The 17,063-nt window shown below is 48.4% G+C and overlaps 1 protein-coding gene across 9 annotated transcripts in view; it reads right to left on the bottom strand.

Moving 5' to 3' along the window:
• The window catches only part of CUX1 (cut like homeobox 1), a 371,808-nt gene that overhangs the window by 198,164 nt on the left and 156,581 nt on the right, over positions 1-17,063 (bottom strand). For all 9 annotated transcript variants that reach the window (XM_059898031.1, XM_059898030.1, XM_059898029.1 and 6 more), the window contains exon 3: positions 536-583. In XM_059898031.1, coding sequence (XP_059754014.1) covers positions 536-583 — 48 coding nt within the window. The remainder of the gene's footprint in view (positions 1-535; positions 584-17,063) is intronic.

The following is a 17,063-nucleotide window of genomic DNA, read 5'->3' on the forward strand; positions in this document are numbered from 1 at the left end:
CTGCCACCTTGCCTGGCCCTTCTCTGGAAGGATCCATGAGAAAACGTTCCTTATACTGAGCCCAAACCCACTCCTCATGGCTTCTGCCTGTGAAGTTCCTCTTTCCCCCACGGCTGTGCATGAAGGCACCAGACTGACGGAGCACATCCTTTCTGCGTGGGAGACTTCGTGGCTGCAGCCCCCAGCCAGCTCAGGGGACCAGCGAGCTCGGGGAGGTCTGTGGGCTCCGAGGCTGGGGTCTGAACAAGCCCAATCCCCCGTGGGAAGTGCGATACGCCGGCCACTGCTCCCCGGATTCCTCCGCGGCTTCTGACACCCCGAATCCCGCCTCCCCGCCCACGTGGGCTTTAATCGCGGAATCGGTGGAAGCCTCAATTTGAGGAGCCCGTCACCTGCACGTGGATGGGTCGGTGCGGCCGGGGAGGCTCCCTCCGAGCAAGTACCTTCTGCCAGTGGCACTTACTTTATGAGAACAGGAAGAAAGCGTGATGAACAGAAAGGCGGCTCAGGATGCAAAAGAAACATAAACGCTTACCTCCCCTTGGAAGCTCTTCAGCAGCGGCGCTACCTGCTTGCGCAAATCCTGGGGCGAGAAGGTGGGTCAGGAAGCAGCCATGGGAGAAGAAAAGAGAAGGAAACATTCGTTAAGGTCTCCTAAAAACAGCTTCGAATGCGGTGCTGGTTACCATGACATAAAGCAACCCCGGTGCCTCTCCTGTCCCCTTCCCTCCCTCATACACGTAAATAACGCCAACTGTGCCCCATTGTTTCAATGAACTCACTTAAGAATACCACTAAGCTTTATTTTCTCTGAGTCCTGGTTATATACACCTCATTTTGAATATGCTGTGGACTAAAGTTTTTGCTGGTGTCAGTCTAAGACAATTTGCTTAGCATACCACAGGAATATTATAAGGTAGGTTTGATTTGCTTGTATCTGAAGTGGATTTGGGTCACCATCCTGCATTTTAGCTGCTACTTTTGGGCACTATTCATGGGAGGTACATGGATTTTGAATCCATGTCTGATACAGTCACTGGAAATTTTATCCTAAGCCACCAGTACCCGTTTCAGAACCTGCGAACATTTTATCTTATTTAAAATGAAGTAATTGACTAATGCACAACATAGTGATTACAGTCAACAATACTGTATTATAAACTTCAAAGTTGCTAAGAGATTAGATCTTAACTGTTCTCAGCATAAAAGGAATACTAAGGATGTGACGTGATAAAGGTGTGAGCTAATGCTACTATGGCCATTATACTGTAATACATAAATGGCTGTACAAACCAACATGTTGTACACCTCAAACTTACACAATCTTACATGTCAACTCTATCTCAACTTTTAAAAAACAGAAAAAAAATGAAGTAACGGAGAAAATACTTCAAATACTTTGAAAGGACTCGTATAAGGCAACATCTCCTTTACTGAGAGCTGGGGCATATAAGGTATTTACTGAGCCCGGTAACCTATGTGCCAGCCCCCTATGTGCCAGACCCGGTTCAGTAAGTCTGGGCCAAGGCCTAAGCATCTACATTTTTTTGAAGCTCCGAGGCTGATGCAGACGCCCAAGTAAAACTGACTTGTGTTGGTAAAGGTGTACCAATCCAACCATAACATGGGGAGAAAGTAAAACATTATTTCAGAAAAAGAGCCCCTGTGCTGTGGGAGAACATAAAAGGAAGGATAAATTGAGGTTAAGGAGATGAAGAGCAGTGTCACAGGGGAGGCAGCATCTGAGCTGGGGAGACAGGTAGGATTTTTGTAGGGGCCAAGGAGAGGGCTCGGGGACACGAATCCTTAGCCTCTCTGCCTCTGGAACGCTGCAGCTCTCTACATAGCCCTGGCTCTGGGCCTACTCAGGCCCTGAGCTGAGCTGTGTGTACACACGGGCTCGCTGGCGTCTGCTCTTTTGGTAACTGCCTTTTGTGTTCCTTTAGCCAAGCATCCAAATGAAAGGGGCCTCCATCCCACGCTCTGAATCCAGCTCGAGACCACAGCGCACGGCTCTGCGGCGTTAGGAAGAACGACGGCTCCAGGTATCCTGTGCTCCACTGTTCTTTGTGGTTTCCCTCTGGACTGGGGCCTGTGACATTTTGGTGCCAGGAAGCCCTTCTAAGAATCTGAGGACAGCTATCGACCTTCGCCTCTGGGAGAAAACTCTGCAAGTTACTTCACTGAGGGCTTCCTAACGCCTACCTACAGACCCAGGTGAGGATCCCTTGTTCCAGCCCATGCGGTTGTATACAGTTGCCACCAGCTCTTTATGTTCAAATGTAACTTGATTAAATTAAAAAATTCAGCTTCTCAGTTGCAGGAGCCACATTTCAAGTACTCAGTAGACACGTGAGGCTGGTGGCCACGGCACTGGAACGCAAAGACACAGGACATCTCCACCGCTGCAGAGTGACATAACAGACAGGGCTGTACCATAAGCTCTTTGCCAAACATAATTAACCCACATTGATTTGTATTGTAACCTGTGAAAGTATCTGCTCAAGAGGAATTATAGTCTCCCCTTTGATTATACATTTTCCGATAGGTTGCGTCCTTAAAGGTGACTTCCTTGGAGAAGTCCTTTTGTTCCTCCATTGGGTCATTTTCTCTATTTTTACACCAAACTCCATGGCAAAAAAATAATCAAACTCTTTGCCAGCCTCTTCTTAAATAAATAAGGCTATCTGCGGTAAGCACAGTAACGGCCCCCAAAGATGTCCATGTCCTCGTCCCCAGAACCTGTGACTCTGTTAGGTTACATGGTAAAAGGGACTTGGCAGATGTGATTAGGTCAGGGACCTTGAGTTGGGGAGATGACCCTGGAGTATCCAGGTGGGCCTGATGTAATCGCAACGGTCCTGATGAGAGGGAGGAGGGGGGTGAGAGTCAGAGGGGATGTGAGATGGAAGCGGAGGTCAGAACAACGGAGGGCACAAGCCAAGGCTTGCAGGCGGCCTGAGAAGCTGGAGGAGGCGAGGAGACCATTCTCCCCTGGAGCCTCTACAGGAACGCAACTCTGCCCGGTAAAACCCATTCTGGACTCTGACCTCTGGCGCTGTCAGATGACAAGTTTCTATTGTTCTCGGCCACCCAAGTCTGGTAGTTTGTTACAGCAGCAATAGGAAACTAATACACTATCTCATTTAGCCCACTGTGCTTTTCGGCCACATAGAGGATAAGATATAACACCGAAAGGGAGAGTGAGGGGCAAGAGGCTGCCAAGGGTGAAGAGTGACGGAGGAAAGATTACGGGCTGGCCCCAGGCAGGGTCAGAAAAGCCTACGTTTCCATCAGGAGGAATAAGCCTGGCTTCTTTGGGAGAAACTCGGCCGCTGCAGGTAACTACTCAGGAAGTCTACACACAGGGAGCTCACTGTGCCCCCGGGAAGGGGTGACATGGCCTGGATTCTCTGTGTGTGTGTGTGTGGGGGGACGTGAAGGTGGAAACAGCCCTCAGGACTCTGAGGGGGGTGGGCCAGTCCCCGTGCCTCCCCCAGGAAGGGACAAGCAGGCAGCATGATCACACTGAGCTACTTAGGTCACAAACTGCAAACACAAGATTATGGATAGAGTTTGTTGTTTGATTTCCCAAAAGGCTGACTGTGAGGAAGGCGATTCGTTACTGAGGTGTCATGTACCCCCGGGGTCCACAGTAACCACAGGTGGGGGGTAAAGGGCGTTAATGGTGCGCACCCTCGCTCGCACAGGGGTGTGGCGAATCTTCCCCTCAAAAGGCCACAGACTCATATTAATCTAATTTAAAAATAAGACATGAACAGGTCAAGGATGAGAACCTCTACACAATGCCTGCCTCCCAACTGCTGGTGGGAAGCCATGGGTTTCGGGTGGTCTCTGACTTACCAGGGAGCCCTCAGGTGGTCTGGGAGCCATGGGTGTGGGCTGAGGGCCTGCCTTGCTCCATGTGACGGCTGGTAGCACCTGATGGCCCTCGGGCTCTTGAAAGGGGGACCCCCTAAGGCCTCCAACACACCTGAATTGGATACTGCAGAGCCGGAAGCAGCCAGGCTCTGAGGTCAGGCACGGCATACGCTTCCTGTCTCCTCTCACTCCGAGTCTGTGAAGGGGGCTGTACTCAGAGTCAGGAGTGTACCCTCCTCCTTCCAGACTGGGGGTTGCTTGAGGGCAGGGGATGGGTTTTGGTCACGCCCCCACCCCCGTCAAACTCCAGCATCCAACGTGGGTCTGGGGGATATTTTGCTGAGGAAACCTAGGCCCGAGGGGCCTTAAATCCAGAAGGGTGGCCTACAGAAGCCGGTTATAGTACACGCCAGGGCCCTCGTCCCAGAGAGGCCCCCCACACAGCCTGCTCCCCCCAGCGCACAGCAGCGAGGGCTGCGGGGCGGCCCTGGGTGGGGTGCACAAGGCCCCCTCTGAGGCCACGGACCGGTCAGCAGAAAGACCTCTGTTGCCTCTGCCTAGAACGGGTTGGTCACACAGAGGGGGAACTCAGAGGGCATGGAATGGGTGCATGAGCAAATAAATTAAAGAACAAACAATCTCTCAAAGTGTGTTAAGAACCGGGCAAGAGAGAGACTGCCCCGCCTGGATGTGAGCCCTCGAGGCTGGGGTCCATCTCCCAGGCCAGCGCTGCCAGCACAAACGAGTGCCAGCCACCTGTGTGACTGACAACGTTCAACAGCTCCCTTCGAAATGCAAAAAGAAACAGAGGAAATCAATTTTAGTTTCACTTCACCCCATATATCCAAAATATTGTCATTTCCGATGTAACCAATATAAAAATTATTAACGAGATAGCGTGCATTCTTTGTTGGTATTAAGTCTTTGAAACCGGGGGCGCTTCCCCCCACCTCTCCGTTTGGACTGGCTGCATGTCGAGTGGCCCCTCGTAGCCGCACACGGCCGGTGGCCACCACGTCGGGCAGCCCGGGGCTAAGCGATGTGCTCACGGATCAGGGCTCCCCTGGGGGAGACGGTTAAGGCCGGCGAGCCCCCCACCCCCCGACGGCAGGAGGGAGCGGTGAAAGAGCCAGAATCAGGAGAAGGAGGAGAGTCGGGGGAACACAAGGTCAAAAGGAGGCAGCTTCAGGAGGGAAAAGGTACTGGTGTCAAATGTCGCCACGGACGCCGGGCCTGGGAACACCGTTGGGTCGAACATCCAGGAAGCGCTGAGCGCAGCTGAGCAGAGTCGGGGGCTGGAAACCAACGTGTGAGGGGCTGAGGAAGAGGCTGCAGTGAGCGTGAGGAGGAGGAAGAAGCGAGTCAGGGTTGGGGAGCCCCACGGGGAAGGGGGTCGCGGGCCGAAGTTAATGACAGTTCCCACTTGGCGAGTGTCTAAGTGAGGGAGGGGCTTCAGATACAGGATGTTCATTTGCTTTTCACTATAACTCTGCCAACCGAAGGGACTGGTACCCACACGTCACACACAGGGATGCCTGAGGCTCTGAAAGGGAAGGAGATTTGTCCAAGGTCGCACAGCGGGAAGAGTCACAATGTGAACCCAGAGCTCTCTCCAAGGCCCACGCCACACGGCGGTTTTGTAAAGGAATCCATCACCTCGGACACCAGCACTGTGGGGGGCACACACGGACCACTCAGAAGGCTTGTAATGGGCCCAAGCTCGGAGGGGAAACGGCGAAGCTGGATGGGGTCATGGAATGTGAGAGCTGGTAGGACCAAGGCATTTGAGACCCTGCGAAGAGAAGAGGAGGGAGAGCTGGAGTGGAGGTGCAGCCCTGGGGGCAGGCACCCGGGAGCCCTGGCGCTCAGCCCACAGGAGAGCGCCTCTTGGGCTTCCCTGGTGGCGCAGTGGTTGAGAATCTGCCTGCCAGTGCAGGGGACACGGGTTCGAGCCCTGGTCCGGGAAGATCTCACATGCCGCGGAGCAACTAGGTCCGTGAGCCACAACTACTGAGCCTGCGCGTCTGGAGCCTGTGCTCCGCAACAAGAGAGGCCGCGATAGTGAGAGGCCCGCGCACCGCGATGAAGAGTGGCCCCCGCTTGCCGCAACTAGAGAAAGCCCTCGCACAGAAACGAAGACCCAACACAGCCAAAAATATAAATTAATTAATTAATTAATTAAAAGAGCGCCTCTTACTCGGCTCGCCCCGGGTCCACCCCAAGCCCCGCCAGACTGCACAGGGCCAGCCTCATGAGAGCACCAGCTTTGAGAAGTTCAGCAGATGGCAAAAGTATTTCTAGAGCGCTCCAGGGTGGTGGAAGAGCCACGCCTCTCATAATGGTAGTAAATAAAGTAAACTGGTCTCCACTGCCCCTGGTCTTAACCAGCGGGCAAAAAATCGTGTCTTTGGGCATAAAAAATCGTGTCTTTGGGCATAATCGCGTCTCACAGCAGACCTTCTAAAATAACCTCTTAAGATGTTAAAGCTGGATGTGTGTGTTTGTACTCAAGCACACACATCTATCTGAAGACAGCTGGAGAGAAAAAAGGCCCTAAATAGTCACACCCATACACACACAAAGTGATGTACTTGGAGTCACCAGCTAAAACAATCACTCATTCCCATTTTATTTTGGGCACCCTGAGAAATTCCTTATCTAATGCTGCTACCTCCAAATATTACCTGGTTTAGTACCAAACTAAGAACCCAGAACCAAGGATGCTGACTTCTGACCCATGGACCGCTCCGTCATTGATTAGTGAGGACATGACATGCTGCATTGTCCTTTTCCATTAATTAATTAATTAATTAATTAATGGCTACGTTGGGTCTTTGTTGCTGCGCGCGGGCTTTCTCTAGTTGCGGCAAGCGGGGGCTACTCTTCGTGGCGGTGCGCGGGCTTCTCATTGTGGTGGCTTCTCTTGTTGCAGAGCACGGGCTCCAGGCGTGCAGGCTTCGGTAGTTGTGGCTCACGGGCTCAGCAGTTGTGGCGCATGGGCTTAGTTGCTCCGCAGCATGTGGGATCTTCCTGGACCAGGGCTCGAACCCGTGTCCCCTGCATTGGCAGGTGGATTCTTAACCACTGTGCCACCAGAGACGTCCCTGCATTGTCCTTTTAGAACAGAGTGCCCTTTGCTCTCTGGACAGCACCCAAAACTACAGCTGTTACCACTCCCAGTCATCGCAGGGGACCACGTGCCCTTCTGTGCAACTGCAAACTGAAGAAAACGGGGTCCACGCCAGTCAAAACCCCACTGGCGGGACTTCCCTGGTGGTGCAGTGGTTAAGAATCCGCCTGCCATTGCAGGGGACATGGGTTCGAGCCCTGGTCCGGGAAGATCCCACATGCCACGGAGCAGCTAAGCCCCTGAGCCACAGCTACGGAGTCTGTGCTCTAGAGCCCGCGAGCCACAACTACTGAAGCCCGCACGCCTAGAGCCCATGCTCCACAGTAAGAGAAGCAATCGCGATGAGAAGCCCGCGCGCAGCAACAAAGACCCAACGCAGCCAAAAATAAAAGAATTAATAAATTTAAAAAAACAAACAAACAAAAAACCCACTGGCGTGAATGAGAATTAGGAAATTAACACAAGGTCAAGAAACTTACATTTAGGGTTACCACACTTAATTCAGCAACAGGTTTTTCAGTGCTGTTTCAAATTTTCTTCAATTCTGTATCATTTACTGAGCAGAAAGCAGCAAACATCTTAACACGTAGAGAGCGATGCCCTTGAGATTATTAATATCGGATGTCTGTTGGCAAAACCAGAGTACTGCACTGAGACCTTCTCTCCCTGGAGCACGTGGCAAATAATAAGCGATGTTTATCGAGAGGTGCTTCTATGTGAAAAGCATTTTCATTAGTCTCCAAACCACTGATTCACAACTCATTTTTTAGGTCAGAAAACTGAACAGTAAAATGCTATTGAGGAACTTTCTATCTAATGACAACTGCTGGAAAAACCATTCTGATTTAAAAGCAAAACAGAAATAAAATTATGAAATCACCACGCAGTATTCAGTCACACCTGTGAGGTGCCAGCAAGAAACACAAGACACACAGTCTCTGAACCCAGATGGTCTGAATCTTTGACTCTCTGCCCATTTTGAGCACTTGGGTGGTCTCTGGAAGGCTCTGTTCCCTCTTTGGGACCTGGCACTCTCAATACCCATGACACTTCTCCCATCCACACTGACACATGATGCCAGGGCCGGCATCACAGAATCTCATACCGTGGATTCAAATCTGGTGGCCACCCGGGCCCACCCCTGAGTCTTGGAAAGAACGGTGCCCAGGACATGGCTGTTTAGGTTTGGAAGGACAAGCAGATGAAGGGCAATAGCCAGGCCTCACGTGTCAACAAGAAGAGGCTATGAATTACAAATGCATCTTCCGGGAATTCCCTGGCGGTCCAGTGGTTAGGACTTGGCGCTCTCACTGCAGGGGCCCAGGTTCAATCCCTGGTGGGGGACAAGCCGCATGGCTCGGGTGGGGGAAAAATGCGTCTTCCAAGTCATAAAATGATCTCTATTTCCAGAAGATTCTAAAGTCCAGATTTCCTGACATGTTTTACTCAGTTTTACAATGCCCTTTTCCCTTTCCCTTTTGCTTCTCTGTAACTCACGTGTGTTTCTCTGGAACAACTCTGCCTACATTGAAGACTCCAACCGTCTGACTGCGTCTCGGTGGCACCTTGTCCTCTGTGGCACAGACCGGGAGTGCGGCCCTGTTTTCTTCGGTGACAACAGGGTCTCCCCAAGAGCACTGGGGGCAGCGTGGAGGGTACCTGTTAAAGGCTCTCCTTTGTGACTCCCGCAGGGCTGCCAGCATCCCTGCCCCGGTGCGGGTGCAGCAGCCGTTAGGGACCCAGCCCTGCGGCACCTGCAGAAGTGGCTTCATCCCTCCGGCTTCTGTTTCAGAACCACCTTGGCCCGGGGTAACTCTTAGCCTCCCCCTGTCTCCTGGTCTTAGCTCACATTTTCTTCACTGTGTTCAGGTGGGGAAGGAGTTTAACCGTTGACAGGGGCCAGGCAAAAATATAAGCCTGGCCGGCATTTAAAACCCTAGGAAATGCTTATGCATGAGCAGGTTCCATGCTACAAACCCGCCTGGAGCTGAAAATATCTCCAAATGAATTCACTAATCCCTCCTCGTTACTCAGGCCTCAAAACAAGGACATTCTGACTGGAAAATGTTTTAGGTGTTTATTCAAAGAAAATCATTCTATCACATAGCCTATTTCACTAAGTTTGATACCGTCAAATGTAAGAGGTACTGTTATTTCATGCCACACCAAGGGAAAAAAAATGCTGCTTATTCAACTGTGATGTCATTGATTTTCATCCTCGCTCTAATGTTGAAGAGGGTGAAATGTGTAAAAGTGTATGTATTATAATTGATAAAATATGGCCACAAAATGAACTAAAGTTAAAATAGATCCCAAGTTGTTTTTATTTTTAAATGACGTGGCCTATATTTTAGGTAGTGCAGCCGCATTTTTTAAAAAGGGCTCTTGTCTTTTAGAGATACCTACTAAAATATTTATGGATGAAATATGGTTTCTGTTTCAAAATAATTTAATGGGAAGGGGTAATGGGTGAGAATAAGGATGACACAAGTGTGTGTTGATTGGCGGATGATTATTATAGATGGAGGATGGGACGTGGGATTCATTGTATTCTTCACCTTGGCCTGTGTATGTTTGAAATATAAAAGGTTTCCAAAACACTATATTTCACTCTGAGACCCGCGAAGCCTTCAGCTGACCAATCACATAAGACAGGCCCAGAGAGAATTACGAGACTGGCGTGAGGGACTGTTGCTCTTAAATTACAACCAAGCAACTAGTTAATTGTCTCCTTCATCAGGTTAACCTGGAAATCTAGGGTCGTCTGGTCCAATCTCCTGCCCGAGGTAGGGGACCTGTAGTGTCCTGGCCACACGGCTCACCCTCCCAAGGCCACTCTGTCCCTCCTGGGACAGTCCTGGTGTGAGACTGTGCCTCATTGTGGAATCGGGAGTTTTCAAATACCGGCTCCAGGCACCACCTACCAAAGGCTGACGTTCGGAGGGAAGCTCTCCTGAGCACAAATGATGTTATTACTAGTAGCAATTTGTTGGTAAATAAATCACTTAAAAAAAAAAAAAAGAAAAGAAAAAAGGTCAGATTCGAAGTGATTGCACTGTCACTGACTTGCTTAATAACGCATTTTCTTAGGGAGATCAGAGAAGTGGTTCCCCACACCCCCGGGGTGACCAGGGGACCGAGAATGGCTGAGCCTTCCTCTTCTGGGCCTGGTGACGGAGCCCTGCACGTATCTGAGGGCCCAGCTCACGTCTTTCCAACACCTTCCTCTGCGCCCCGAATCTTCTCTCTGGACCAAGTGCCACTCTCCCCGCTCCTGTGTGACAAATCTCGGCACAGCCCTCCTGCCTGGGGTCCTCGCTCCAGGGTCTCGTGCTCCCCATTCTGGACACGTTGTACAAGCAGCACCTACAAAGCCCTTAGTCATGTTGGAACAAAGTTCTAGACAAGAAGAAAGGAATGGGGTCCTCAAAATGGCCACGGACAATACCTACTGCATCTCCCAGCGACCTTGGCTACCCCAGAATAAAGGTTCTAGGCGCTAGATATACAGATTATACAGATGCCAGATAGGAGAATTTGAATGGAATAATTTCTTTTTAAATCAAGAAATTTCCATAGAGAGTGTTTTCATAAAGAGAAATGCAAAAAAGTTTAACTTCAGAAACGGGGTCCATCATTTATAAATCCATTAAAACATAGTAGATACAACATTGGATATAAGTACTGCAGTTTAACAACTGCAACTTTGCTAAAAAGTAAAAATAGCAAATTGGTGACTTTTTTTTCAGCCAAGATACCTAATCAAACTGAAACAAGAAAACGACCCCCTTTCTAAAACTTAGAGCCCAAACACTGAAGACATATTGTTCAAAAGCATCTAGCTACTGATTCTTCCTTCTGATGTCCGTGGGATTCTAAAATATCCTGCTGATGGCTGAATCATCCTTATTAATAAAGAAAAACCTACCAGTGTGTCATATCTAGAGCTAGTCTTATTGATTGTAGTATACCAATCTGCTTTCTTATTGATAAGCCATCTCTTCCAAAAATAACCTCTCTGCATATTTGTCAAGTGTATTTTTATAAGGTCCTAATGGCACCAATGAGAGAATCATAATTATCCACAAAAGAAAGATAGTACTTGGTACTTATGTCACTGAAGATGGCTGGAATTCTCCCTTTATCGTGAATACAAGAGCACAGACCAGGTATGGAGTTTTTCAGGCAAGATAATATATATTGTATAATGCACAGATTGCAGGACTCAACTTAAAATGCAGTTCAGTGAAAAGTGAAGTTTCTCTTTGTTCCAGGATCCTGAAACCTTCGCTTCCCACCCCATCATCTGGAGATGAGTCATGCAGCTATCAATGGAGCACCCTACTTCCGGTTACTTTTAGAGATGAACACATACTCCTTCCAGCCTTTGTGATAGAAAAGAGTAATTTTAAATGGCATTTAAGCTGAAGTGTTAAATAAAAAATATCTTTCTATACAACAGCAGACAGTATGTCCTGGCAATTTCTCAAAGACTTTAGTTCACAGATTTCAGAAAATTCCATTAGCTTTAATTATTTATCAGCAGTCAATTTAGATTATGGTTCTTGACCTATTTTTACAGTGTATGGGCCACCCGGCAATGAAATAAATGAATAGTCCTTTTTCTACAATGGTTGATTTTTCTGAGAGAATAGAAATCGAGTTGAAAGAAGGAATGAAACCCCAAACATGTAGTTACCACAACATATAACCTGCCACGCTGCCTTTGTAGCTGGATAAAATGCACATCTTTGTGAGTTTTTGGTTATTAAATAAGATTACCTTGAAAGGGATAAACTCACTCATGCTATAATTTCTTCCCATTTAAATTTCTTTGCTCCATTTAAAACATGTTCTGTATCTCGGCAGAAAGGCTCTAATACTGATGGATGTGCCTTCAGCGCTGTGCCTAATAAAACTGCATAATGGGAAGGCCTGGCTTTGTGGAGCTGAGCGGGGAGGGGAGCTCGTGCAGGGCTTGAATGGAGGGTTCCTGGGGCTGAGTGGCAAGGACCAGCTGAGGGCATCCGCAGGCAGAGGATGGACACCCAAAGAGCCAGGCAGAGCAGAGGACCGCTGAGCTCCTGGGTGACAGCAAGTGGCGGTCTTCTTTAGCGAGACTCGTTTGATGATGAAAAGTGGCAGGTTTATCAGATGGGTGATGCCCGAACCTGGCCCTAAGGTGATGAAGGCTGAGGATGGTGCCTGGGACACAGATTCGAGACGCACAGAGGCTCTGGTTTGAAGGTAGCACCTGGCGGCAGCTCAGTGGTACGGGAGAGCCCGAATGTCCCTAGCGGTGGGGTCTGGGACCCCTGGATGCCTCAGACCCTTCCAGGGGTCCATGAGGTCAGAACTATTTTTGCTGTTTTCCTTTTCCACTCTCATTCTCATAGAGATGCCCAGTGGAGTTTCCAGACACTGTGTCACGTGTGATGATGTCATCACCCTGAAGTGTTGGCATGTGCGCTTGTGATTTCTTGTGCTTTAAACACGTCTCTAACATGGTCACTACTGATAGATACGCACATGGACACAAACGCTCTCTGGAATCCTCAATATTAAGAGACCAAAATGTTTGAGAAGTAGCAGCTTTAAGGTTTTAGTCTCGGAGCGGAGAACTGGTCGTGGCCCAGAGGTCAAGCCTGTGGGTCCACCGATGACTTGCTGGTGTCCCTTGAAGCAGCTGGGCCAGCCAGCTGCCTCTGGGCCCCAGAACCCTCCCCTGCGTCTCGTGGCACCTGGCTCTCCCGGCCTGAGCTGGCATCATGCCTGTCGGTGGCGCAGGGACTTCCTGCAGGACTCTTGTTGGCCAGGAGTTCAGTGGTGGGGCCGGGAAGGAGGCCACCTCAGGCTCCTCTAATTCTCTAATTACGTCTGATTTGCCTTTAGGTCTGATTTCAAAATATTCTTCCAGGTCCTTTTCTGAAAAAAAATGCTCGTGTCTAAACCTTGAGTTTTATTTCAGAACTACGAAAATACTGCTGTGATTTGTTTATGTATCTACACATCAATAGGTTTTGAGTTTGTCAAAGAGAAGAACCACGTATTATACACATAATCTATTATAAAACCATTTGAGCATTTACTCCGCGCAGTGAATGAGCTAGCTGCAGTCCCTGCCCTCCTGGGGCTCACCTCCTAGTGCGAATGGGGAACCAAGTCTAGACAGATGCCCAGTAGACTGTTGAGGGGCCTACACACCCCGACTCCATTCCTGGGACCATCGATGGTGCCAGGCCCAGAGGAGACACTCGTGAATACTTGTGGACTGAATGAGTAAACAAAAGATGCACTTCCCAGAATCACCACCAAGCTGACCCTTCATGGGACCTGCTGCAAAGGGGATCCACGTGCTAGACGGGACGTGCCTGAAGTGCCTTTTTACCCTGGGACCCTCCGAAAGGAACCAGGAAGTATGACTGCCACTTCCCCACACACCCGCATGTGTCATTTACTCCAGATCTTCGGCCCTGCTGACATTTAGACAAATGGGCTATTTCGGATTAGAACGCAGATTAAGCCTTCCGTTTAGTGCTTCTACTTCTAGGACTTTATCCATCAGGAAGATCAGAGATGTAGGCAGAGATCTATGTATAAGAATGCTTAGCATGTGTTTGGAAGAGAGAAAAATCAGAAATAATGTAGATGCCAACAGTAGGGGGTTACTTATTAAATAAACTTTCGTAAAGCAATACAGCGGCACATTAGGTAGTCAGTAAAATTATTTTTCAAAGGACAGCTAATACCATGGACTAATGCACATGACTGCCATCTGTTCAACAAATGTTTGTCGGGTAGATGTTATAGGACCCCAGGCACCGTTACAGGTGCTCCTTCAATCACGAGCAAAACCAATCGGTCCCTGCGCCTCGCGGGGCGCCCGTCTAGCAGGGAGAGGGACGTTACTCACTGACCACCCACAGGAGTGCACTCCACGTGGTCAGCCCTGTAAAGAGGAGGGTCGTGGCGCTGGGGGTATGTTTATGAAGCCGACCTGGCTGGGGCAGCAGGCACTTCCTGCAGGATGGAGGAAGGGGCGCCTGAGCCCAGATCTGGAGGATGATCAGGGGTTAAATGGGGAGAAAGAGGGGAAAAGAAGCCATAAACTGCAAGATGGGTTTACAGTATGACCCCCACGTTGTAAAAATGAATAAACGCACATCTGCACGTGTTTGGAAAAGGATGGCGAGAACTACGTCGGGGTTAAACAGTAGATGAATGGGATTATGGCTTATGTTTCACATCTTCGGCTTTAAATAAATTATATCCTTTTAACCTCAAAAGCGTTCTTTTAAAAATTAAGGATGAGGGTTGAGTGATAGTTCAAAAAAGTAAGATGACTTTAAGGTTTACAGAGCAACTGGGTTACCCCCCGCTGTGGTTCCCCAGTGGCAGAATCCCCAGACGCGGTGCCGTCCATGCGGCCAAGCAAACAGCCAGGCGTTATTTCAGCCTGTGCACAGCCCACAAAGAAAATAAATACGGTACCTGCTAACGCATAGCTAAACTAGACATATTTCTCCAAAGGAGAATTATTTTATAAGTACAATAAATATTAGCAGGAAACCTACTGGTCCGCCACATGTTTTACATTTTTTTCATTATATAAAATACTATGGTTGCGGGAAAACCATGCTACGAACGATATGTACAGCATAATCTCTATTGTTTTAACGTATGCAATATTTATGAACCAAAAAAGATTAGAAAGATCTAAAGCATCAGCGCTAACATTTATGTCTTGGATTACAGGTGATTGATTGCTATCTTCTTTAAATGCAAATTTCTGTAATGAACATTCATACTTTTTGTAATCAGAGGATAAAGTCTCAGATCTCAGACAATAATGGGGACACTTAAAACATCATCTCACCAATAAAGATGTTAAAAATATATATATATATGTTACCAAACTTACACAAAAAGGAATAAAAGTCAGAACCATGAAAAACAAAACAAAACAAAACATCATCTCAAACCAGCACCAAAGGGGCAGAGACAGACCCCACACACAGATCCTGGACTCAGCAGGCAAATCATAAAACAAGGACAGATTTCACCAAGGAGACAGAAAAAGAAAAGATTTAAAATCAGATCTCATACAGAATGGATAAACAATAAGGTCCTACTGTAAAGCACAAGGGATTATATTCAATATTCTGTGATAAACCATAATGGAAAAGAATTTTAAAAAAAGAATGTGTGTGTGTGTATATATATATATATATATATATATATATATATATATATATATATATACATACATACCTGAATCACTTTGCTGTACAGCAGAAATTAACACAATATTGTAAATTAACTATATTTCAATTAAAAAAAAAATCAGATCTCAGTTGTAGCGTGCGGGATCTTTGTTGCCACCTGAGGGATCTTTAGTAGCGGCATGTGGGATCTAGTTCCCTGACCAGGGATCGAACCTGGGCCCCCTGCATTGGGAACACGGACTCTTAACCACTGGACCACCAGGAGAGTCCCTCTTTCCCACATCTGATCTCAGTTTTCTTTGTTTTCCCACCCGAAAGCCTTACTTCAAGTTTATTCATCACTTGTGTGCAACTAGCTTACCTAAAATTAAGCAGCATGGAAAAGATATACCTTTGTCTTGGCTTAATAATCAGTACATATTGTTTACTAATATTTACTCGCTTCATAGAGCTGCTCAGAGGAATAATTAATAATGCACGATGGGAAAATCTACTAGCAGATGCAGAGCACACTGTAAATGCTTTTTCAGACACCCACTCAAACACACACATGGAAACAAAGGCAGGATCCTGCAGCCACAGGGTCCTGTGCTTTAGCAGCAGAACGAGGTTCTTAGTGACCCCCAGGCAACCAGAAGGCCCCCGAGACAAGGGATCCAAACAGGGATCTTATAATTTTTTCACGCATTTTCTTTTTTGGAAACTACTACTGCATAGGAAATGCAGGCCATAATTTCTTAATTTCTAAATGGAATTATTTATATCATATGGCTGAAAACCAAGCCTAAGAAACATGTGACTCAGTGGCAACTAGGGAATTTAAACCTTTGGAATCAGACTTTATGTTTAAAGATGCTCAGAGGCTTCCCAAGGGATTACCCCAACCTAGCAATTGAGGAGAAACAAAAGCTTCCAGAGCAAAGAGAGACTCCCTGGGGGCTTCCTGGCCTGGGTACACTTCGGCATCCCAGATGGCCAGCTAGCATGCTCCAGGGAGGGGACCCGACTTCACTCCAGCAAAGGAAGTCCATTCGAGGGCACCAAGGAAGCACCTCCTTAGTTTCACCCAGGCTTCTCCAGCAGGCCCCCCGAGACCCCAGAGGTCAGGGATGAGGGTTATGACGCCCGGCAAGGGCGGGGAGGAAAGGTGAGTTACCCATCCCGCTGATCAAGCTGTGGCCTCGAGGCCCGAAGATGATTTCATCCAGTGACTCTCCTGTCACAGCTCGAGGACCCTGTCTAAAACGACATCTCCTTGGTACTGATTTGCTCCGAAGCACGTGTGTCATTTCAAAATCAGCACATTTCACGGGAAATCCTGGGGGGGATGCGGGTGCCATGTCGTGGGGATCCCCAGTGTCCCTCACGCTTGCCCTCTGGGATGCTGTAATGTAGCTTCTACAGGCGCGGGGAGCAGCGACCCACTGAGAAGTCCAGCGAGGTCGGGCTCGTCCAGGTCTGCTGCTCGGAGCAGTGCTGCGGGCCCGGAGGGCAGGAACCAGGCGCAGCTCGGAAGCTGCTGGGCTCGAAGGGGGTACACGCCGAGGTGCTCATCTGTAACCCTGCCCCTGGAAACGGAGCCCTGAATTACACCTACCTACCTACACACCTCAGCAAGAAGGGTGTGTCCATGAGCAGTTCAGCCGAAAAAGCTCAGACCCCTCTGTTTCTGGCATGAGAGGAAGAGTTGCTGCTGCGGGAACCTACAGAAAATCTACAGAAAGTTGCTAACGTTTAGAGAGTGATTCTGCTTTGGTAAACAAATGGCTTTCAAATACTTTTGGAATTCCTCTTTCTCAGGCCTGTTACCAAATACTTTTACACAG

Source organism: Balaenoptera ricei, chromosome 15 (genome assembly GCF_028023285.1).
Source record: "Balaenoptera ricei isolate mBalRic1 chromosome 15, mBalRic1.hap2, whole genome shotgun sequence".
NCBI classification, from domain to species: Eukaryota; Metazoa; Chordata; class Mammalia; order Artiodactyla; family Balaenopteridae; genus Balaenoptera; species Balaenoptera ricei.